Source organism: Leopardus geoffroyi, chromosome X (assembly GCF_018350155.1).
Source record: "Leopardus geoffroyi isolate Oge1 chromosome X, O.geoffroyi_Oge1_pat1.0, whole genome shotgun sequence".
In the NCBI taxonomy this organism is placed as follows: Eukaryota; Metazoa; Chordata; class Mammalia; order Carnivora; family Felidae; genus Leopardus; species Leopardus geoffroyi.
In genome coordinates this window covers 115704180-115729452 of record NC_059343.1, presented here as the reverse complement: position 1 = coordinate 115729452, position 25273 = coordinate 115704180, and the positions used below count along the sequence as shown (strand labels likewise).

General features: G+C 42.3%; 1 protein-coding gene across 4 annotated transcripts in view; it reads left to right on the top strand.

The window, feature by feature from the left end:
- The window catches only part of MCF2 (MCF.2 cell line derived transforming sequence), a 112250-nt gene that overhangs the window by 57609 nt on the left and 29368 nt on the right, over positions 1-25273 (top strand). For 3 of the 4 annotated variants that reach the window (XR_006710782.1, XM_045471350.1, XM_045471353.1), the window contains 13 exons: positions 378-511; positions 1363-1477; positions 4176-4295; positions 6006-6197; positions 7173-7364; positions 9085-9256; positions 10561-10608; positions 13700-13737; positions 17564-17646; positions 19597-19663; positions 20301-20416; positions 20543-20612; positions 22179-22271. Coding sequence is in view for 3 of the 4 variants with exons in the window: in XM_045471350.1 (XP_045327306.1) it covers positions 378-511; positions 1363-1477; positions 4176-4295; positions 6006-6197; positions 7173-7364; positions 9085-9256; positions 10561-10608; positions 13700-13737; positions 17564-17646; positions 19597-19663; positions 20301-20416; positions 20543-20612; positions 22179-22271 (1440 nt within the window). In the remaining variant the exon portion in view is untranslated. The remainder of the gene's footprint in view (positions 1-377; positions 512-1362; positions 1478-4175; positions 4296-6005; positions 6198-7172; positions 7365-9084; positions 9257-10560; positions 10609-13699; positions 13738-17563; positions 17647-19596; positions 19664-20300; positions 20417-20542; positions 20613-22178; positions 22272-25273) is intronic. The other variant, XM_045471352.1, reaches the window with a different exon arrangement.

The window sequence follows — 25273 nt, the reverse complement described above, 5'->3', positions numbered from 1 at the left end:
ATGTGCATTAAATATTATGTTAACTGCATGCTTTCCAACGTGGTAGACTTCATGACGCTACGACTGCTTTATTAGAGCACGTTAGAAATATTAGTAGAGTAGAATGAGTTAGAACTTTCTACCAGTAAGATAAGGAGACTACATCTGGACCACAAGGGACTGCTGCCTATAAAGATCTTATAAAAATAGCGATCGCAACACCCGTCTCAGTAGGCAGAGGCTTCTTGGAAATCCTCACGGGTTTCGGATTCAGTAGAGGCTGTTCTAGAACTGCCGTTTCTCTTCTCTAGCGTGCTCTAGGTGTATGCTTCCTTGTCGTGAAGTCATGCGGGATGGGTTGCTAGCAGGCTAATTCATCCCACCGTGCCTTTTTCCAGAATGATATTACAGCTGTAACCAAAGAAGGAAGAATCCTCCTCACAAGTCTGGAAGTGCCTAGCATTGAAGATGTCGTCAGTTCAAGACTTGAACGTCGGCCACGAATCAGTGGTGACTGGCAAACCGTTAATAAGTGAGTACTCTCCTTTTGGTTTGGAATTACTTATCTTACACTTTTGAATGGGAATTCTAATTTTGCTTCAGTCTCTTAAGTGTGCAAGTATTTCTGGACCTTTGGGGATCTGAGAACAACTTCCCTCGTCTCACAGACATCAGTCTGCTTGTAGCAGAGGTTCTGTGGACGTTGATGGGCTCTTCGTGGACCAAGTGTCATGGTCTCTGACTTTGCTTCTAATTCTTTTTTTTTAATGTTTAGTTTTGAGAGAGAGAGAGAGAGAGAGAGCGAGTTCACGTGTGCAGGCACACGTGAGTGGGGGAAGGGCAGAGAGAGACGGGGACATAGGATGCAAAGTGGGGTCTGTGGTGACAGCAGAGAGCCTGATGTGGGGCTCGAACTCACGAACCCTGAGATCACGACCTGAGCTGAAGTCAGACACTTAACTGACTGAGCCACCCAGGTGCCCTGACTTTCCTTATAATTCTTTTTAAAAAAATTTTTTTTATTATTTATTTTTGAGAGAGAGTGAGAGAGAGAGAGAGCGCGCGCAAGCGGGGGAGGGGCAGAGAGAGAGACACACACACACCCACACCCACACACACCCACACACACACACACACACACACACACACACACACGCAGAATCCGAAGCAGTCTCCAGACTCTGAACTGTCAGCACAGAGCCAAGCATGGGGCTCGAACTCACGAACCGCAAGATCGTGACCTGAGCCGAAGTCGGACGCTCAACCGACTGAGCCACCCAGGGGCCCCTCCTTATAATTCTTAATGTCCAGGCCAGATTTATGTACTTCCCTACAGAACAAATCGCTGGTGTGAAGGAATTCTAACGACTTTTCTTTGTTAAGATTGCTGACTCAAGTACATGATATGGAAATAGCTTTTGATGGATTTTGGGAAAAACACCAACTAAAAATGGAGCAGTATCTGCAACTATGGAAGTTTGAGCAGGATTTTCAAGAGGTCAGTTAAAACATTCCTTTATACGGGGTTTTTCATTATTGCCAGCGGCTCTTACTTGCTCCTTGATCATGAGAAGTACAGTCTCACGAGATGCCCACTGACACCCAGAGCGAGATGGAAAGGGAGCAAATGTGAGCGAACCCTGCCAAGATGTCTTTCTGGCTTACTAATCTCCTAGGATAAAGCACTGAACTTGTAAGGAGGACTCAGTTGCTGTCCAACCTGATGTTTATTTTTGAAACTCATTTTACATACAAAATGCTTTCAGGCTATGGACTAGGTTTCCAAGGAAATAATACTTATACTGACCGTATTTAATACGACCTAACAAAAACATGTTTCTTTTTTTTTAATGTTTATTTATTTTTGAGAGAGAGAGAGAGAGAGAGAGAGAGAAAATGAATGGGTGGGGGAGGGGCAGAGAGAAAGGGAGAGGGCTCTCAGAGCCCGACGTGGGGCTCGAACCCACGAACCGTGAGATCATGACCTGAGCCGAAGTCAGATACTTAACCGACTCTTCCACCCAGGCACCCCAAAACATTTTTTTTCTGATCCAGTAATTTATTTCTATGAAAAGCCTGATGGGTGAAATGAAATCGTGTTCAATTATGCATTATTTGAAAGGCTAAGAGTACATTCTAGTTGGATGCTTCTGGAAAATACATCACACTTGGTCAAGCGACATAGTCTCTTTCATAGTACTTTTCCAGGAGATCCGAAGAAAACTCACCTCTTTTCTCTCTCACATGTGGCTGGCTTGTTTTCTACCCATGACTTTCTTACTTACTTGGTATTTCATCTGTGTGAGCAGAATTGGGTTTGGGTGCCGCATTCTGGACACAGGGCTCGGGATTGCCAGGCCTTTCCCTCCTGTGACTCAAACAGATTTTGGAATGCCATGCTCTCTGTGAAATCTTCCTTAAAGAAAGAATAGGCCAAGTTGCTCTTGGTCCTTCCAGATCGTTCCCTCCTCCCCAACCGAATCCATGTAAGAATAACACTCTTCCTGAATGTGCCCCATCGGTCCCTCCACTCCGGTGTTAGTTTGCATCCATACTACGTTCTTGACCTGGAGTTACATTCTGTTTCTTCAAATCCTTGTTGCCTCTAATCGGTATTGTTCTTTTCCTTGGATCGTAACCTCACTGACGTGATCTGTATCTCATGGTGATTTGTCGGTAGGTTCTGTGTTTTTAGGAACTTCACTTAAAAAAGGTCTTATTCATAAATTCAGATGTACAGAAAAATTTGAATATTCTCAAACTTGAGATATTTTTGAATCTACAGGATAGGAATATTCTCTTGCATAATCACAGGACAGTTATCGAATTTAGGACATTTAACAATAATGCATTCCTTTTATATCACCTACCATTGGTATTCCAGTTTTATCAATTGGCTCAATAGTGCCATTTATATCATTCCCCCCCCCCCCTCCAGTACATGAGTCAGTCTTAGAGGGTTGGGTGTTGGATAAGTTGTCCTGTCTAGTCACCTTTAATCTAGAACAAACATTTCCATAGCCTTTCTTTGTCTCTTATGACACTGACATTTCGGAAGAACACAGTGCTTTTTAATATAAAATGTTCCTCATTTTCCATTTGTCTGACATTCTCTCTCTTTTTTTTTTAAAGTTTATTTATTTATTGAGAGAGGGGGGCTGTGTGTAGGAGCAGAGAGAGAGCTAGAGAATCCCAGGCAGGCTTCTCACTCACAGCACAGAAGCCTGACATGGGGCTCGATCCCACGAACTGTGAGATCGTGACCTGAGCTGAAGTCGGACGCTTAACCCACTGAGCCACCCAGGCACCCCTCTCTGACATTTTCTTATGATTAGATTAACCATTGTATGACCAGCAGGAATACTCTATGAGCGATGTGTTCTGCCGAGGGTATGGTTCTTGGCCCTTCCCGATCTTTCTCTCCTCCCCAACCGAGGGAGTTAATGAAGTCCACCTGCCCCTCATGGTTGATGTGCATTTCGATTACCCAGTCAGGCTGCCGTGGAGTTTCTCCACTAATGACTTTCCCCCACTTGTAACTAGTAGGAACGTGTGGGGAGAAAATTTAAGGTCATGCAAATATCTTCCTGCTCATCAGAAGTTCTTCATGGTTTGTGATTCTTTACTGTTCTTAACTATTTTGGTGTTTCTGACTGGCTACTGTGCCCTTGTGACACATCCAGACTTTTTTCGGGTTATCACTTCTTTACTTTCTGGCATAAAGAGATGTTCCAAGCCCATCTTGTACGTCCTCTGCTTTAGCCGTGGAACCAGCCATTTTCCTGAGGAGCCTTGGTTTCTTTTTCTGGGATATGATAGGGAAGACCAAGATCTGGGTTCCAAGTATGCTGCTAATTAGTACTGGGGGAACCTTCTTTCCTGGGACCACTCGCCATAGCGCTAGGGAGTATATATGCAAGTATGTATACATACACGGACTTCCATACGTGCCCACATATACATGCCAACACATGTACATAGAGATATGTACAGATCATGAGTATACACTGATATCTAGTAGGTTGGGTGTTAATAGATTATATCGATTCCTGGGAATAAAATGACAGAAGTGTTGGCCACATGTGCGATTTTTCCATATCGCTGTTCTTATTTAATAGCACTGCCTACAAAAATGATCAAAGGAAAAATGCTTAATAATTTGTATGCTTAAAGCCTTGGTTTTTTCCTATTTGCAGCTCGTGAGTGAAGTCGAACTTCTGTTAAACCAACAAGCAGAGCTGGCAGACGTCACCGGGAACCTAGGTCAAGTAAAACAAAAAATTAAAAAGTTGGAAAACTTAGATGAAAATTCTCAGGTAAGAGGACATCTCAGACGGTCACTATTGTAATAGTTCATTGTGATGCTTTTCAGGAGCATGAACCCTCCCGGTTCACTTTTCCTGGTAACAGTCTACGTAATGGGTTTAATAACACTGGTCTGTATTCTTTTCCAATCGGCGTGGGCCAGAGGTGACCCTGCCGATGCGTCACGTAGTTGCAACGGGCAGTCTCTGAGGTCACCGTGTGAGCGGTTTCAGGCCCACCGATAGGAACAGAAGCATAAAGCATTCTGAAGAAGCCGGCAAAATGTCTCTCAGGAATGCTACTTGGAAACAATAGAAATGTACAAGAGCATAATTTCTTAAATACCCATCATGTGGTATCTGCAGTTGAACCAGATATGGATCCAGACAGATAAATCTGCTTCGTCTTACTAGCTGCATGACCCTGGGCAAAGTGATTAAATGTTCTAAGCCTCAACGTCTTCATCTATAAATTGGGGCTAAAGTGGCCTACTTTGCGGAATGATTAGGGGAGGACTGTTTTCGATGTTGTAGATAAAACACTTAGCACAATACCCGGGAAATGTGGTTGTATAATTAGTACTCAAAACGATGATCACTTTGCTGGTCTTAAAGCTTGGACTCATGGCTTTAACAGTTAACAAACTAGCTTTGCTCTTCTGTCTTGTATGAGACAGCAAGGCCACTGGTTTTTGTTTTTTGGGTTTTTTTTTAGTTTTTTTTTAATGTTTATTTATTTTTGAGAGAGAGAGAGAGAGAGAGAGAGAGAACACAAGTCGGGGAGGGGGAGAGAGAGAGAGGGAGACACAGAATCCGAAGCAGGCTCCAGGCTCTGAGCTGCCAGCGCAGAGCCCCACGCGGGGCTCGAACCCATGAACTGCGAGAGCATGACCTGAGCCCAAACCGAGAGCCGGACAGTTAACCAACTGAGCCGCCTGGGCGCCCCCGCCCCCATCTTAACCATTTTTAAGTACACGGTTCGGTAGTGTTAACTATAGTCACATTGTGGTGCAACAGATTGCCGGAACTTTTTTTATCTTGCAAAACTGAAGCCGTACCCATTAAAAAAAATAACTCCCTGTTATAATCCTGTGTTTCCCCCCGGCTAGGTAGGCCAGTCACTTCATCGTTCCGGGCTTCAGTTCTCCTTATTTTACCTCGCCAAATATTTCCTGACCTCCTGCTCTTTCAGTTGCTAGGTCGGGAGCAAGTGGGGGACCAGGGTGCGGGGGGCGGGATGCCAGTAGTTGGTAGAGTGGAGGCAAGGCCGCCAAGATCCCTTTGGACTTGAGAGCCCCGTGGTGTTCACTTCAGGATGTCAAGGAGGCGGGCAGGTGCTGACTCTAACGAGATTTCCAGAGCTGAGATGGCACGAAATGCGTTCGCTTTCGTTTGGCTGGTGTGTCCCTCATCTGATATATGCAGTTCTGTTCTAAATCTGTACATACCGGGAGAAGCAAATCTCGTCCACACTCTGAGCAGGCTGGTTCATTTTCTGTTTCTGTTACCAGAAACACGTGGGCTTCTGATGACGTCACTGCCGTAGCTAATTACTTGTAACCCCCAGCTTTCTGACAGCCTGCAGAAGTATGACATGCAATCATATTTTTGGCACTCTGTCCGCCCTGCTTAAGCCAATTTGCTTCTCAGTTGCTTTCTTTTTGCCCCCTCCTCTATTTGAACAGCGATCATGTGCTCATTTTACTTCTTTCTTAAAATTAGGATCTGTTAGCAAAGGCCCGCTTTGTGATATTACACGGACACAGACTTGCTTCAAATCACCATTATGCACTTGATTTGATCTGCCAGAGGTGCAATGAACTCCGTTACCTTTCTGATATTTTGGTTAATGAGATTAAAGCCAAACGGATACAGCTCAGCAGGATCTTCAAAATGCATAAACTCCTGCAGCAGGTAGTGTTGTGAGACCTGATACATTTCTTAATAAGAAGACCGTTTGTTTTTGCTTTTGCGTTCTAGGGTAAGGGTCTGGTATAGCCTCGGAGTTGAATGTGCAGGGGGTGGAAGGATTGAATTTGATGATGTTTGCTTAATCCATGTACCTTTGCAGTATTCCTGGCAGGTCTAGTATCGTAAGCATTGCGGGTTCTGGTGTGAACATTGAGATCACGGTCGCGATGGCTTCCTTTCTATTTTGGGTACATCTCTGCATCCTCTCCTCTGGTGATAATTTGCAGTCGGAACACTTTTCACAGCCCTAGCGGCGTTTTGCTAACGCCAGAAACTCCTTCCACATTTCATAGTTACCGCGATAAGAAATTAAACAGGGACTGGAAAATACTCCTCCCTGGCTTGTGGGTCTGACCCCTTTCAGAAAGAGGCAGCGAAAGGAAGATCTGGCCTCGGAAGCGGAATGTAAACGAGGGATATCATTTACGGACATCGCATCTGAGCATGGACAGTTTAACCTGTCCCCCCTCCTTCTTTGGCAGGGAAACTTTCATCCTTGTCCTTGGCAGGTCCCTACACATTTATAGGACACCATGTATTTTGCGAGGTGTTTCATATTTCACTTACTGATTTGGGGAAAATAGCACGCAGCTGACATGTTAGCGCTGAGAGAATGGTCAGACTCTCGCTGCAGAATGAATTCCTTGTTGTGAAAGAAAATACCGTGCTTCTCAGCCTTGGCTATGCGTGCATCAGAAATACCTGTGGAGCTCTGCAGAGCTATGAACGCCTGGCTTAGGGCCCAGAGCTACTGAATCAGAATTTCTGGGGGCTGCACCCAGGTATCTTTATTTTTTAACAGCTCTGGAAGCAACTCTGATTCACAGAGGCTGCTAAACACTCCTAAAAGGCGAACATATTTCTGTTTATTCATTCGTGGTTTTGTGTGTGTGCGTGCGTGTGTGATTTGCTCACCAGGCTCGTCAGTGCTGTGATGAAGGAGAATGCCTTCTAGCTAACCAAGAAGTAGAGAAGTTTCAGTCTAAAGAAGATGCTCAGAAAGCCCTCCAAGACATTGAAAATTTTCTTGAAATGGCTCTGCCCTTTATCAATTACGATCCTGATACCCTACAGTATGAATTTGATGTAATTTTATCACCCGAGCTTAAGGTAGGAGGCTGTTGTGATTTTTTTCCCCCCAAATAAACGCATTTCTTAAAAACTATGATTCCAGTCAAGTTCACAGCTAACTTTATTCAAATTGTAGTTACACGGCTCTCTGAAGGAGGAGGGGTGATATTAGTCCCACGGGTAAGCATCAAAGAATCCAAAGGCTTGGGGAGCCTGGCTGGCTCGGTCAGAAGAGCATGTGACTCTTGATCTTGGGGTCACGAGTTTGAGCCCCATGTTGGGCGCAGAGATTACTTTAAATAAATAAACAAACAAACTTTAAAAAAAAAAGGAAAGCATCCAAAGGCTTATGCTTGGCTGTGTAATGAGGAGTGAGGAGTGAGGAGCTCTCACGTGCCATTGTTTTGTGCATCCTTGGAGACGGGGCCAATGCTGTCCTAGGAGAACACTGGGTCCGTGTCGAGAGCATTCTACGGCAAATGTCTTGTCTTTCTGCTGCCGTGACCACCACCGGGTGCTCTGTGGACACAGATCTGGCTCTCCTACTCAGCTTCTTGGGGAGGGGGTGCCAACAGATGTTGGTATTAATGAGGCAGAGACCTGTGGATTAGCTCGGTGCCCCCCTGTTGGAGATGTCGTGAAGCCCTCTCACCGCACTGTAGCTCAGAGCTTTTGTGATGCTATTTGTGGCCAAACTGTATAGTCGACCCCCCCTTTTTTTTTTTTTATCTTTTTTTAATTAAAAGAAAATTTTTTTTAACTTCTTAAAGCTTAACTATTTACTTTTGAGAGACAGCAAGTGAGCACGAGCAGGAGAGGGGCAGAGAAAGAGGGAGAGAAATCCCAAGCAGGCTCCGTGCGCAGAGCCCAGCGTAGGACTCGATCTCACGAGCTGTGAGATCACGACCTGAGCTGAGATCAAGAGTCGGACGCTTAACTGAGCCACCCCGGCGCCCCTGCGTAGTTGACTCTTAATTGGAACAGTATCTAAAACCGTGCTTAGCTGCACATCTTAGGGGATGCCCCAGAAAATCAGAAATGTGCCTATAGCAATAACCAAGTGATTTCTCTGGAAGCCACCAAGCGAAACTAACTGCCTCAGATCATCGAGGAGAGTCAAGGAGGAGCTTTTTACAACACAGAGAGCTATAGAATGTCCCGCGGGCTACAACATAACAAACTTCTAAGACAGTGCTTACCTTGGTGGCTTTCTTGTGCTTAAACATGCCTTCTTTTCCAGCCGTTGCTTTGTTCCAGCCACGAAGGGTAAAGCACTTTATACAGTGACCGATTTCATGACTGCTTGATAAATTTCTTTGTTTTATTATTCTTTTTTTTAAATAATTTTTTAAAGTTTGTTTACTTATTTTGAGAGAGAGAGCGGGGGAGGGGCAGAGAGAGAAACAGAGAGAGAGAATCCCAAGCAGGCTCCGTGCTGCCAGCACGGAGCCTAACATGGAGCTCGAACTCACGAACCATGAGATCATGACCCGAGCTGAGATCAAGAGTCGGGTGTTTAACCGACTGAGCCACCCAGGAGCCCCAGTAAATTGCTTTTTCAAGTTGTTTTGGTTGAGAGCTTCGGGTTTTATAACCATGTGAAGACATTGCATTCATCTGTTTTCTGTTACTTTCCTCAGTTTTTCTAGTTACATTTTAAACTCTAAATTAATTTTTTGACTGAGTCTGAGAAATGTAATAAGATTTGTAATGAGCGCAGTTCAGAAAACACTTCATAGAATTCTTACGCGACCTGTAGGTGCAAATGCAGACAGTGCAACTCAAGCTTGAAAACATTCGGAGTATATTTGAGAACCAACAAGCTGGGTTCAGGAACCTGACGGACAAGCGTGTGAAGCCAATCCAGTTTGTGGTACCTGCTTCTGACAGTTTGATCAGATCCGGAGTACCCTTTTTGTCACTGAAACATGGTAAAGTATCTTGCATTCACTTTTTTTAATCTCTTCCTTTCCTGCTGTCGTTTGTTACTCTTGATGTAAACACTGAGGTCGTTCTTCAATCCTGATAGATGGAGATTTTATGTAAGCATCTTTGGTCACGTTTAAACTCTGTTGCACAGGGCAGGAGTCACGGCTGAGAGGATCATACGACAGTAAAGCATAGGAATACAGCGTAGTAGGGACTGATGAAAATGTGGACTGAATAGTCCAACCTTGCAATGAGCATGAACGTTTTACCAGCATCAAACTCACCCCTTTCTTGAGCAGGTGGAGGAAAGGATATGGATCTGGTCTACACACGCAAGCGTGTGCACGCGCTCACACATATTTACTACTTAAATGGATAAACTATTACTTGGTTCTTATTCGCTTCTAGTAAGTGAATGGCTCAGATAACAGAATGGATTGCCTTTTCTAAGTAAGTGCAGATAAATAGAATGATTCTGCTAGAAACGAACTGTTAGAGTCCGTTCTCTTGTTTTAATATTTGTAGACGAGTTTTAACCATGTAATATCCATTTCCTTTCTGCGTTCTGTGGGATAAAATAATTATCGTGTCGGTGGTGTTGAACTAATCTGGAAGTGAGATGATTCAATTGCCCAAAGCTGCCCTTGCGCGACCTCTGGGGAGAATAATTTGGCCTTTGGGGCCCTAAGTTAGTTGAATGGGTGAACGTGGGACTAAATTCGGTCTGTCTAATCTGAGAGGATCACAGATTTCATTAATATATGTACGAAATGCTTTGAAATGCAGAGAAAGCTTGAAGGAGTATAAAAACCCAGGGCAGTCCCAGCATGGATCATCTGAGAAAGAGGTGATGTAGGCATGTAACTAAGCTAAGATGATGAAAGCTATGTAGCTAATGGTTATTAAATATAAAAATATACTCACAAATGAATAATGTCGACTAAGAAGATACTGGGCAAAAAAACAGAACAAAACAACCCCCCCCCCCAAAAAAAACCAATAAGGGCATAAGCATCTACCGCTAGGAGAATAAAAATAGAATAGGTTGATATTCCTTAGCAGAAGACAGACCTCAGTTAGACTTCTGGCTCTGTTTCCTGGCTGTGTGACCTCGGGCCATTCACTGAACGTTCTTCAGCCTCAGTTTCCTTGTATGTAAAACGGGAACAATAACGCCTGCTGCCTTCAAAGGGTTGCAACGAGACAATCTTCCATTCTGTTTTATTTATTTTTTCTTTCTGATATTCTCATTTAATGCCATTACACTTTTTTTTTTTTTTTTTTTTTTTTTTTTTTTGTCCTGCAGTGGGAGTTGGATACTCTTTCTTTCAAGCATGTAAACTTTTTTCAAAAGGTACCCATCTTTATTACTTCGGTCCATTTTCTGAGTTTGTGCACACGTGAAAAACCAGTTTGACGTCTAAAGCCAGCAGCAATTTATTCTTGAATGTTGCCTGCAATTAACTTTCTCCCGTGTTTCATAACACGCATCCATTATTCTCCTAGCATTCAACTTACCTGGGAAAACGACTGTATGAAAAGTAGATGATGCCTCTAAACGCCCATTTCATCGAATGACCACTTGTAAAAAGAAACCAGGGAAACCAATCGGCGATGTTAAATCAAGGTTTCTTTCATTTTAGCGACTCGGGTGTCATCCACAGTACAGCTATCTGTTGGGAGCAGCTTAGATCGGCTTCAACTTAAGACTGCCTCATGTATTTATGAGGAAGAAGGCAGCTTACCGAATAAATGATATGGATGGATAAGTGATTTTACCCATTATTTATCATGGTTTCGAAATGAAATCAAAGCATTATTTACGTTGCAGGCATTGCTACGCCAAACATACAAGATTTGGTCCAATCAAGTTGTGTTCGTTTTTCATACAGTGCGTCAAACTGGTTTTTTGGGGGGGTTTGATTTTGTTTATTTTTATTAATTTGCATCAGACAGGATCCCATACCTAGCGCAGTGCTGGCACCTAGCAGGATGCGATAAGTGTTTGTTGAATTAACGATTTACTACAAAGGGTACAAGTTAGCGAAGAACATTGTGAGGGGTGACATGTGGTTTGAGCTGCAAAACCTGTAGCTCTAGTCTACACGCGCTTCGGACGTGGCATTTACAATTCGCCTCCTTGAATTTCCTATAGGCAAGTCAGATTCCACATGCAAACCTTCTTTCCAACCCCACTGTTAGCCCTCACTGCCGCCGCCGCGTCCTTAATCCCAGCTAACATCTGTTGCCTTGACAACCGCAGCTGTCTCCCTGCCTCCCCAGATGCCCCTACCTGTCTTGCTTGTTGGATTTTACAATACTCTTCTCTCTCTGGGATGCTAGTCCCTTCCCTCTCCCTTTCCCCTTTGCTAGCTCCTCTTCTTCCAGCCGATTTCCTGTCTCTAGTCCATTCTCTTCAGGTAAGCTTTTCTTTCCTGCCTCTCTTCCCCCCCCCCCACCCCCCCCCCCCGCCCCGCGCCCAGTTCGCTTAGGTGTTCATGCTGTGGGCTAACAACCCCCCACTTTGGGTCTTCACAGCTTTTGTGTAATTGCCTCTTGTCAGCCTGTAAACTCTGTAAGGACAGGGACCGTGCTCAGTTCACGTTTGCATCCCCAGCACCAAACACAGAACCTAGCACGTACCCTAGGTGCTCCATAATTTTAGGGATACAGTAAAACCTCGGATCGCGAGTGACTTAGTCCGCGAGTGTTCTGCCGGACGAGCAAACATTTCCCGTAAATTTTACCTTCGTGCACGAGTGATGTCCTCCGTTGCGAGGAGTACGTGACGCCGACCGGGGCGTGACAGCTGAGCCAGTGGTTCTTGACATTCGCTCTGATAGATGAATGCTTTGGGTGACAAGCATGTTTCTGGAACGAATCATGCTCGCGAGCCAAGGTATTACCGTATGTTTACGTTGTTGCGAGAATGAACTTGTCTACCTTGCTTTTCAGAAAAAAGGATGCATTCCTCATGAGTTTTGTGTATATTCCTTTTTCATCTCTAGTGCAGTTGCAAGGAATCAATTAGTAAAGCTAATTAGAGAGGCTCCCTAAGTTACCTTTATAAATAAGTTCGGATCTCTGTGGATCAGGTGTCTTTTAAATGGTAGACATCAGTGTTCATGGAGAAATCGATTTTATGTGGTAAGTGCCACTACGTCTAACTTATATATTGATATAGCTGATGCTATAAATGTAAAACTTGTATATAAAAAGTACATATTTAAAATTTTTTTTTTTATTTGAGTATAGTTGACACACAATGCTACTTTAGTTTCAGGCATACAGCACAGTCCTTCGACATCTGTATATATTTTAAGTAGGCTCCCTGCTCAACATGGGGCTTGAACACACAACCATGAGATCACAAGTCACATGCTCTACTAGCTGAGCCAGCCAGGCGCCCCTAAAATATATTTTTAAATAATGAAAGCGAAGTATAAAATTTGGAGAACAAAACGGCACGGCCTTTCCCCGAGGTTGTCTTGCAGTGGTTTCTGCCGAGGAGGAAAGGACAAAAAGTATATTCCATAGAGAGAAGAGATCCATGAAGCCTGTGTGGGTGGCAGCCTTTTTAGCTGCAAATAACAACCTAGTCTTGCACTTGGACCATGCCCTGGGCTTTGTAGGGACGTTTGGATTCCTTGCTTAATAATATAGGGGCCTACCCATCATAAACAGAACAGAAAGAAAAGGAGGGGGGAGCCTGGCTGGCTCAGTGGGAAGAGCATACGACCCTTGATCTCTGCTCGTAAGTTTGAGCCCCACGGTGGGTGTAGAGATTACTAAAAACGAAGAAATGAACTTAAAAAAAAAAATACAGATGACTTTCCTTTCAACGTGTTTAAAAAGAGGACAGAGGAGAGATTAAACAGGAAGAGCAGAAAGATTAAAGCTCGGATTTGGACAAAGTTGTGTTGTTTTAGCATCTTACCGTGCTTCAGAATTGTTGTTTTATGTAGCTGTTAGAAACGTATATTCTGACGGCGGACTCTGCACATTTGAATACCACCTCTGCTTCCTGGACAAGACACTAACCATACTTATCTACAAAGTGGGGATAGAAATCGTCCCTTTCGGGTAGGGTCGATTGGAGGATTAAAGAACAAAGTGGCCGTGTAGGGCTTAGAACAGTACCTGGCATGCAGTAAGTGCCAAATAAATGTTACTGACTCTTCGTGGTCACTTGGCAATCAGGGGAATGCTTGATGAGTCAGAGGATGGGTGAACATATAGCAAGATGATGCTGAAGAAGAAGTCGAAATCCTACGGATAAATCTGACCAGTCAACTGTTTCGTGTAGCGTGATTTAAAAGTACTCGTATAAATAAATTGGAATAGTCCCATGTCTCTTAATTGCTGAATAAACATTCGTGTATTTTAATTAAAAGTGTTGATTTTTCATTCTGGTCTGAAATTCTTCTTTCATATTTTTCTACCAGGGAAGAAGAGTTGGAGACAAAATCAGAGCAACTTAAAAGTAAATATCATTAATTAATTCAACATTGGCTTTATTGCTGTAGTTGCAGAATCGGTGTGGAGGCTCAAACCATATTTTTAATCCACTAAACCAATATTGTGTGCTCAAAAGCCTCTTTAATCTAAAAGAAAAAGCTGCTACTGATGCGTTGTGTCTAATTGCGGTACTGACATATCCCCAGATGTATGAGCGATTTCTTAAGTCTTGGCTCAAGTTCAGAACTAGTTTCTGTAAAGCATCTATAAGTCCCAGCTTTTCTTTCCCCCACACCACTTCAATAAACTTAAATACGTATTGCACCTTTCTACAAAAGATTTCTTTCATAATTGATTACATTCCCATAAGTATGGAACACGGACAGAGGACAGGTTCTAATGGTCCATACTCGGGGCTCAAAAAACACACATCTGTTCATTTCTTGATAGAGACAAGATTCCTTCTCAGTTACCCATGATATTCTGGTACCTGCAGAGAGTAGCCTCGTCATAACTGTAGGGCCCTACATTTTCCTTGTGTCTTCTTGATGGTCAGTAAGGACAAGAACATCTGTCTCCGAGAGGCAGTATAGCAGTGATACGGATTATTGAGCAATTGTAGGGACTACCTGGGTTTTCATCCCAACTCCGACAATCACTGGCTGTATGACCGCGGGTAAATTCTCTCGCACTCCTGTTTCCTTATCTATAAAACGGGGATAATAGAACACCCTCATCATAGAGTTAGTGTAAAAATGAGATACTATTTGGGAAGTATTTCCAATGATGCGTGGCATACAGTAGTGTTCTAAGTGTCCAATACCATTATTAGGCTAGTGAATGGCCTATACTGATATACCATGCCCGGCTATCACGTTGTGCGGTCACGGCTTGTGTTTTCAAGAAAGAAACGGACTGAATGCCAAATTCCATCATCTTACGTGTCTTACGGTTCCACGTTCCTCTCATGACACCTTAACATTCCTCTATGTGGATCTTTTTATTTGCATATCTCAGGGAATAAATGGGCTGTGGCTCTGTACATTTTCTTGGTGAGATTTCTAGCTGGCGGACCCAGTTCCAGAAGGCACACCTTCTTCCAATTCTAGCCATTTTGCACAATCCTTAGGCATTTAAAGGTATAAAGTTACGTTTCAAAACTTTCCAACCTTGGAACAGAAACCTGTTAGGAGTAAATGATGCTTACCTATCTGATGAGTGACGTACATGGTATTTTCAGTCTTAGTGTATGAAAATGGTAACAGTTAATACATTCAGATAGAGTAAATCAAACCATAGTCTTAAAGAGGGAGCATATACCTGTTGCTATACCTCTGAGCCTCAGTTTTCCCATATGTAAAATGAGGATAAGTGTGCCGTAGCTTGGTAAATTGCTGGGGGCGGGGAATGGATACAATATATGCACAATAGATAGGAATATATAGGAAGTAGTCGATAGACGTTTGTTCCTTTCCACATGGATTTGTCATATTTTGTGGAAATGCTTTTTAGCCGCTAGATCTTGTACTTCATTTTTGGGTTCTAGTGCTACATTTACGTGGAGTTCAGAGATTTTTGCAAGCTCAAAAGTCCCGTACAGCCAGGATCCCTGGAAGATGCTTCTAATGCTTCTGAAGAACAAATAGCCATCGCAGAGCTCCTGTAGTTGACTCACTGGGCCAGTCTAAGGACTGTAGAGTCTTTTTTAAAAAAATTTTTTTTTAACCTTTATTTATTTTTGAGACAGAGAGAGACAGAGCATGAACAGGGGAGGGTCAGAGAGAGAGGGAGACACAGAATCCGAAACAGGCTCCAGGCTCTGAGCCACCAGCACAGAGCCCGACGCGGGGCTCGAACTCACGAACCGCGAGATCATGACCTGAGCCGAAGTCGGACGCTTAACCGACTGAGCCACCCAGGCGCCCCTGTAGAGTCTTTTTTTTTTTTTAATTTGAAACTAACATTACTTTTATTGATTTTTTTAATAAGAAGCTTATTGTCAAATCGGTCTCCATACAACACCCAGTGCTCATCCCCACAGGTGCCCTCCACCATGCCCATCACCCACTTTCCCCTTCCTCCCAGCCCCCATCAACCCTCAGTTTATTCTCAGTTTCTGTGGTTTGCCTCCCTCCCTCTCTAATGTTTTTTTTTTTTTTTTTTCTTCCCCCCTCACCCATGGTCTCCTGTTAGGTTTCTCAGGATCCACATAAGAGTGAAAACATATGGTATCTGTCTTTCTCTGTATGACTTATTTCACTTAGTGTAACACTCTCCAGTCCCATCCACATTGCTACAAAAGCCAGATTTCATTCTTTCTCATTGCTACGTAGTATTCCATTGTGTATATAAACCACAATTTCTTTATCCATTCATCAGGTGATGGACATTTAGGCTCTTTCCCTAATTTGGCTATTGTTGAAAGTGCTGCTGTAAACATTGGGGTACAAGTGCCCCTCTGCATCAGCACTCCTGGATCCCTTGGGTAAATTCCTAGCAGTGCTATTGCCGGGTCACAGGGTAGATCTGTTTTTAATTTTTTGAGGAGCCTCCACACTGTTTTCCAGAGCGGCTGCACCAGTTTGCGTTCCCACCAACAGGGCAAGAGGGTTCCCGTTTCTCCACATCCTCGCCAGCATCTAGAGTCTCCTGATGTGTTCATGTTAGCCACTCTGACTGGCGTGAGGTGGTATCTCAGTGTGGTTTTGATTTGTATTTCCCTGATGAGGAGCGACGTTGAGCATCTTCTCATGTGCCTGTTGGCCATCTGGATGTCTTCTTTAGAGAAGTGTCTATTCATGTCTTCTGCCCATCTCTTCACTGGATTATTTGTTTTTCAGGTGTGGAGTTTGGTGAGCTCTTTATAGATTTTGGATACTAGCCCTTTGTCCGATATGTCATTTGCAAATATCTTTTCCCATTCCGTCAGTTGCCTTTTAGTTTTGTGGATTGTTTCCTTTGCAGTGCAGAAGCTTTTTATCTTGATGAGGTCCCAATAGATCATTTTTGCTTTTAATTCCCTTGCCTTTGGAGATGTGTCAAGTAAGAAATTGCTGCGGCTGAGGTCAGAGAGGTTTTTTCCTGCTTTCTCCTCTAGGGTTTTGATGGTTTCCTGTCTCCCATTCAGGTCCTTCATCCATTTTGAGTTTATTTTTGTGAATGGTGTAAGAAAGTGGTCTCGTTTCATTCTTCTGCATGTTGCTGTCCAGTTCTCCCAGCACCATTTGTTAAAGAGACTGTCTTTTTTTCCATCGGATATTCTTCAAGGACTGTAGAATCTTCGATATAAGATCGTGGTTTAGGATCAGAGAAATCACCTGTAGCAAAAGCTGACATGTGGCAGAGAGCAGAGGCAGAAATAAACAAGTTACGGCCATTTTAAGAAAGAATAGTTACCCACATGTTATTAGCCCCAGAGTGTTATCCTTGGATTTTATCACATCATTCATGTTCCTGATGATACCACTGGATCATTCGAAAGAGAGTCAATGATGTTGTGTATCCTTGATTAAAGGACTCCAGGATTCATGTAATATTTCCTAGAAAGGCTTCCATTAAAAATCATTAAGGTTAAAAAGCTGGGTTTTTTCTTCAGTAAATAAACTTGAGTTATCTGGAAATTCACCGTTTTATAAATTAACCTCACTTCCCCAAAGTGCCAAATAAAACATTATTTAATGTGTAAAATGAATTCTAATTAGCATCTTAAATCTGAAGAAAAAATCCTAGTGTTATTTTTCAAGTTATGTACACAGTTAGGACCTAGAGAAAACTTAGTTTGAACTAGATTTCCTTCAAGAGGAACTATACGTACACAGATGCTAATTTAAGTCTTATTTTCATCATTTCAGATCGAAGTGGTGCATGATTGTCGGGAGCAGAGAAATTCTGGTCAATCCTCCAGTCTGGACAATAGCTTGGATATTTTACAGAAGTATCGTTTCTTTATTGACATACACTTCTATATGCATCTACCAGTAGGAATCTCTGATTCAGTGGTCAAGGCGAATGTGCTCTGTTTGTGTGACTTGAAAATTAGCCAGAGTTTTCTAGATTCTTCATCTCCTCTATTGTAAAAGAGATGACAGGGAACGGGACAGTCGCTGTTTCAAAAACTACAAGGATTATTTAGATATACAGTGTTATTTTAGAGATGTTAAAAATAGCGTGCTCACTTTTATAACATTACTATTTTAGGCATAAGAATATTCACCTTTTGGGGGGGGTGCCTGGGCGGCTCAGTTGGTCGGAGCATCCGACTTTGGCTCAGATCACAATCTCGCGGTTTGTGAGTTCGAGCCCCGCATCGGGCTCTGTGCGGACAGCTTAGAGCCTGGAGCCTGCTTCTGATTCCGTGTCTCGCCCTCTCTGTGCCCCTCCCCACCTTGTGCTCTGTCTCTCTCTCTCTCTCAAAAATAAATAAACGTTAAAAAAATTAAGACAAAAGAAGAAGATTCACCTTTAAAATTTTATATCCTAGAGTTGTGTGGCGATACATATTCAGATAAATAATGTTAATGCTTATAAATGTAAAAATAAAAGAAAGGCAAAGGTAGAAGTTAAATGTGTTACCTGTATTGGAGAGTGAGGAAATGAATTTTATTTATTATTTATTTTTTATTTTGTTAATGTTTATTTATTTTTGAGAGAGAAAGTGAGAGAGAGAGAGACAAAGCATGAGCAGAGGAGGAGCAGTGAGAGACAGAGACACAGATTCTGAAGCAGGCTCCGGGCTCTGAGCTGTCTGTACAGAGCCCGATGCGGGGCTTGAACTCACGGACCAGGAGGTCATGACCTGAGCTGAAGTTGGACGCTCAACCAACTGAGCCACCCAGGGGCCCCAGGAAATGGATTTTAAATATGGTATTGAGTTGCCTGGGTGGCTCAGTCAGTTGAGCGTCCGGCTCTTAATTTCGGCTCAGGTCATGATCCCAGGGTTTTGGGGTCAAGCCCTGTGTTGGACTCCTTGCTGAGCGTAGAGCCTGCTTAGGATTCTCTGTCTGTCTGTCTGTCTGTCTGTCTCTCTCCCTCTCCCTCTCTTAAAAAAAAAAAGTGTCAATTAGAAATCACATTGGAAGAAGAATGTATTTTATTTTAAAGAGATCAAAATTACTAAGGTTTAAATATGATCTATATTTAGGAAAACCAGTAAAATAAATCCATTTCAGGTCTTGGAAAATTTCAGAACATTACTGGGAAAGGGGAAAATCGGGCATTAAATGTTAATGTCATTATGTTTTTGGAGAGGGAGAAAGAGAAACTGTGTTTTTCCCTACCCCCCACAACAAAATAAACCGAAGTTTTAGGAATAGATTTTTGAGTTTTTAATAAATTGATTCTTAAGCTTAGTGAGATAGAAATAAAGTGGGCTTTTTTTTTTTCATTTTGAAAAATAAGTCCTGAGTCCCCTTTCCTTTGTTTTAAATATATTTTATTTTTATTTTTTAATTTGTTTAATGTTTATTTGGGCGGGGGGGGGAGAGAGAGAGAGAGAGAGAGAGAGAGAGAGATGGACGGACAGACAGACAGAGAGAGAGGGAGACTATCCGAAGCAGGCTCCAGGCTCTGATCGGTCAGCACTGAGCCCGATGCGGGGCTCAAACTCCCGAACTATGAGATTATTACTTGAGCTGAAGTTGGAAGCTTAACCAACTGAGCCACCCGGGTGCCCGCCCCTGTTTCCAATATATTTTAAAGCGTCTTGTGGGTGGTATTGATTCTAGAGACTATATGATTCACTCCATATTTTGATGATAAAGCCAAAACCATTGGTAGTTCCTAGGTGTTATCAATTTTTACCTTAGACAATTTATGATGATAACGATTGAAAGATCATAATTCCAAGGCAACAAAATAACTGATAAATATTGTCTTTTCGCTTTAGCCACGTCCTAAATGAGCTGATACAGACAGAGAGGGTCTATGTTCATGAGCTGTTTACTGTTTTGTTGGTAAGTGACTCGAATTCTATTTTCGCACCTTCGCCCCAGTGCTCTCCCTGCTACATTCATTAGGAAGTACTGAGGACAGTCTTCTCTGTCTCTTTCCTTCCTTGTCACGTGCCAGCAGTAGGTGTTTCTCCCATTGTTTGAGGCTGCCCATGCATTAAATGTGCGTATTCGGGTTCTCCCTCAGTAGTGAGAATTGTGCTGTGTAGAAACGGTGCTGGAAAGAGTTAAAGGTAAAAGAAAACCATTCATTTGATACACCTGTCATAATATTAATTGGCTCTAAAAACCCACACACTTACTGGCAGCCTAAGGAGAGGTTAATGACCTGTAATACAGTTTTTCCTGCTTGATTTCTAGTTTGTTTCCTATACCATCAGCTACCCTGAAGGCCAAGAGAGTCACTTTGTTCTATGCGCTGAGCGGGCAACGATGATTTCCTTGTCTGGCTTTCTGAAAACAACAGTTTTTTGTAAATGGGTAACTTCGGGTACTGGAGGATTTGATTGTTGGAATTACAAACAGCTTTCACCCAGGAGTCTCGCTGTACACATTTCTGTTGTAGCTATTCCCTTTGGTGGCCCAACCGAGTATTAACGTGAACGTGTTTTAAATGAACAAATGTATTTATTTTGGGTAGGGCTACAGAGCGGAGATGGATAATCCTGAGATGTTTGATCTTATGCCACCTCTCCTGAGAAATAAAAAGGATGTCCTCTTTGGAAATATGGCAGAAATCTATGAATTCCATAACGAGTATGTAATGGCCGAATTGAATGTTTCTTTTGCATCGTATTATTTAAAGGGCTGTTGACTAATTTACTGTATTTGATGTAAAATTATATCGTGGTTTTTTTTTTTTTTCCTCTGACATTTTCACAGCATTTTCTTGAGCAGTCTGGAAAATTGCGTTGACGCTCCAGAGAGAGTGGGACCTTGTTTCCTCGAAAGGGTTTGTTAATTATTATTTAAAAATATATAAATATGGGCCACTGAAATAGCAGCTCGTTGTATAGGACCGGATTTAGAGACAAAGTAGGTACTGTTTTTTATGTCTTTATGTTTTGGGAGGAGACCCATCACTCCAGCAAGTATTTAATGGTAAACCCAGTTTTGTTACAGAGACTGACGGAATCAGACGCTTCAATGGCTCAGCTTGTGCCCACTGACCTCTGGGTGATCCCAGGAGTCCAGGGACCAGCCCTGCTATGAAGATGTGAGAGTAGGAATCATCTTAGCTCAACCATTCTTGGATTGGTTAATTTTTAGCCTAAGAGATGCCTTGGTATTCCCCTCTAATGCATGTAAAGTCTTAGAATCAAGCGTAGTCTGGCTTTCAGACACCAGGGCATCTATCATGGGGACTTTGCGAAACAGAGGGCTATCTGTTCTTTTTATTCTATGAGATCATTCAGGGAGGCTCATTTCTCCACATCCTAAGAGAATACTTAGCACAATGGACTTCCCAAGCTTTGTAATCATACTCTCCTCCATTAGAATTTTCCTTAGAATATTCTCTGCTTATCTACTTATCTACTTCCTCCTCTTCCTGAAAAATCAGTTCCATCTTGATTTGAGAGTCAATTTGATAATGGTGATCATTGAAAGCTTCCAAAGAGATGTCTTATCCCAGAAAGCGTTAATGGACTCAGAATATGATATGGTTAAGAAAAGACTGTTTGTCCTTACCTTTCTCAATATATTCGGACTTTAAACATATTTAAATGGTAGCCAGATTCTTCCCTGACTTCCCTAAGCAACACCAGTCTTTTTCCTTCGGGCTCATATAGTACTTAATGTCTGTGCTGCTCGTTGGAGATTTTATATTTGACCAAGAGTATATTCACAGAGAAGAACAGGGGGAAAATCATTGTATACAGTGTGAGTTGTGCTATATCGGGGATATACGAAAGATCCTGTAAGAGCCAAGAAGGGGGGCATCTGACATAGATTGGAGCTATAAAGGATGGCTTTCCAGAAGAGATGACTCATGAGGTGGGAGTTAGAGAGTGACTAGGAGGTAGCCCATTAGATGAGGGTCCAGGAAAGACGATTCCAGGGGGAGAGAATAGCATGGTCACACACCCAGCGGGGTCATGGTACAATGATGATATCCCAGTGACAAGCCAAGGGACTTGGAAGTTAGCCACAAGTTCATTCACTAGGGAACTGAGAGGCTGGTGGCATGGAGACGGCGTGTTCCTTGGTACCCTCTTGGCTTACAGCTGTGAACAAATTCATCTGTTTGTATAGTTCAGTCGGAGAAGGCTTTTCCCTAGCTCTCCAACTTGGTAAGTGGAGGTGGTGAGATTACTGAGATACTTATGTGTTCCTCTGCCCAGTCTGCTGGGCCTGTTTTTCTTGGATTCCAGAGAGGGATCCTGACTTACTGCCAGTGTGACGGGCCCTTTAGGCCACATGTAATGCTTGGCTCTACTCATTCTAGCTCAGCCTTTCTTGATAAGAACAGTACATGTTCACAGATTGATAATACGTTTGAATGTGCTTTTTATCACAGAAAGATGATTTTCAGATGTATGCAAAATACTGTCAGAATAAACCCAGATCAGAGGCAATTTGGAAGAAGTATTCAGAATGCGCCTTTTTCCAGGTATAGTAATTATTCAGGTATTGGATATACTCTTTCCGGAAGACACTGGGATAGTTCTTAGTTATGAATCCATTCCTACTGTGAGTTGGATATAATACAGATAGATCAAAGGACAATTTGACCCTGCCACACAATGTGTACGTGCACACGCGTGCGCACATGCGCACAAATCTGTATGCTGCTTCCCAGAGGCAACCACTTTCGGTTCTTTCAGCTGCTTCCTTTGATATTTACTTCCATGTTGGTGAATAGCATTTATATCGCTACTTTAGCCCTCTTTCACTGCCCCTGCCTCACCATCAGATACATACACATACTTCTTTTCCTCCAAAACATCCAATATGGTTATAAGTTTAGTTATACAGATACAGTAGTAAATTAGTAAGACTAGGTAATTCCTATGTTCAGACGAATCCTCCGGTATAAGATGGTTGCATTTCCATCCCCTTTTCCCCCCTGCAGTTGTCTTTTTTACTTCCTTAATTTTTTAGATACTTTTCCCTATTCTACCTACCCATAGACTCTCCAAGTTAAGAGAGTTACATAAATTTCTTCTTAGTACATTTAAACATATTCTTTTTTCTCTGAATTTCATTTTGAATTAATCTCTCCTGGACTTTTTTGATCTGCTCATCAAGGCTCACTAGACCTGTTGCACAGCTGTCAACCTGGGATCTTGTTGAGTATAACTTTTGGGATTCTGTTCATGGTCTCTTGCGTAGGCTCTCCTGTTTCCTAGGTGCCATATTTTTTCCTTGTTTCACTCACTTGTTTTGTAGAACATATCCTCCAGCAGTTTTACTGACAAAGTGTGCCTGGGAGGTAAAAGTTTTGAGAACTTGCATGTCTACAAATGTCTTGAGTGTATCTACCCTAACACTTAATTGCTAGCTTGGCTGGGTATAGAAGTCTATACCCAGTAAGTAAGAAATAATTTTCCTCAGAATTTTAAAGGTATTTGCTACACTGTTTTCTGGCTTCCAGTGTTGCTGTTAAGAAATCTGATGCTATTTTTATTTATTTATTTTCTTGAGAGAGAGAGAGAGAGAGAGCATGCACACACACAAGTGAGCACAAGTGGGCTAGCAGCAGAGGGAGAGGGAGAGAGAGAATCTTAAGTGGGCTCCATGCCCCATGCAGAGCTCGCTCTCATGACTATGATATCATGACCTGAACTGAAATCAAGAGTCAGATGCTTAACCGACTGAGCTATCAGGTGCCCCACCATTTTGATTTTCCATCCTTTGTGTGTAACCTATTTTTGTCTTCTCTCTGAAAGCTTATGGGAACATTCGTATCTTTGGAGTTCTGAAATTTCACAAATAGTGCCATGACATTGGCACTATTTTCATCCATTATGTTAGTCTTGTGGCGATCCCTTTGAATTTGGAACCTCTTGTCCAAATTTACTTGGATTTTTTTCTTTGATTTTCTCTGCACAATTTTTCCATTCTGTCTTTCTGGAATTTTTGTTGTACAGATGTTGGACATTCTCGACCATTCCTCTAATTCTCTGATCTTTTCTTTTTATTTTCTGGCCGTCTTGCTCTATTTTTTGGAATTCGTCTTTCAGTCCTTTTATTGAGAGTTTTGTGTCTGCCATTATATTTTTAATTTTGTAGAGCCTCTACCCTTTTTTGTTCCCTCAATGTTCCTTTCAATAGAACCCTGTTTTCATTTCATGAATGCAGTATCTTCACTTATCTTTATGAGGGTAATAAGAATAAATTTTCCTTTTAAAACTAGTTTTCTTCTCCTTGCATAATTTCTGCTGTCTTCAGATTGCTTTTGTTTTTTTCTTTTTCTTCATTTTGTTCCTGTCACTCATATTCGATACTTCCCACAAATGTCTGGTGACACTTGTTTGGCCACTTACCTTGAGAGTAAGCACTAGAATGCAAAGCTCGCTGGAATTTTCCTGCACATATGTGGATTTATTGACCATGGTCTTCACTATTGAGTGATTGGCGTCAAGGTGTTTCCTTGAGGGGATCCCCACACCTGTATCTTTCTCAAGCTGGTTAGATTCCTAAGTCCACTACCTGGTGAATAAGGATCTGGTTGCCAGTATTCTGGTAGCCAACTTAGGTGAAAACGCTGAGAGTATTTAATTTGGTACATAAATATTCAAGTAATCTCTTGGCTTTCAACATGGTACTCTGTCTTCAACTGGATCAGATATTCCCTAGTTCATAGGCCTTCCATTTTACTTTTTTCAGGTAAACATCCATTCTCCTGCTATGCGATGGGACAGGCATCCACCTAGTTGTGCAAGGTGGCATGGTTCTCTGAGCCTTCTCTCCTTTTTTTTTTTTTTTTAACTTTTCTGCTCATTTAATTTTGGGGGTAACCACTTCATTGAGGTGTAATTAAAATTCCATAAAATTCGGCCTTTTCAAATGTGTAATTAAGTAGTTTTACTATGTCCACAATGTTGGGCAACCATCGCTATAGTCAGTTTAAGAACAATTTCATGACTCCAAAAACAAAAAAAACAAAAAAACCCCACCCATACCTTTTTAGTAATTACCTCCCGTTCCCCGCCCCCCCCCCACCCCATCCAACAGCCTTCTGTGATTGGTAAGCTACTTTCTGTCTTTCTAGATTTGCCTGTTCTAAACATTTCATATAAATGGAATCATAAAATATGTGATCTTTTGTGTTTTGCCGATTTCACTTGGCATGATGTTTTCAGAGTTCATCCATGTGGTTGCAGATATGAGTTCTTCTTTCCACTATATGGGTATTCCACATCCAGTGTACCCATTCATCAGTTGATGGTAATTTGGTTCTTTTCCACCTCTTATGTACAAGTTTTTCTGTGGACATATGTTTTCATTTCTCTTGGCCATGTACCTGGGTATGAAATTGCTGGGTCATTTGGTAACTCTCTCTAGCTTTTTTTTTTTTAATTTTTTTTTTTCAACGTTTATTTATTTTGGGGACAGAGAGAGACAGAGCATGAATGGGGGAGGGGCAGAGAGAGAGGGAGACACAGAATC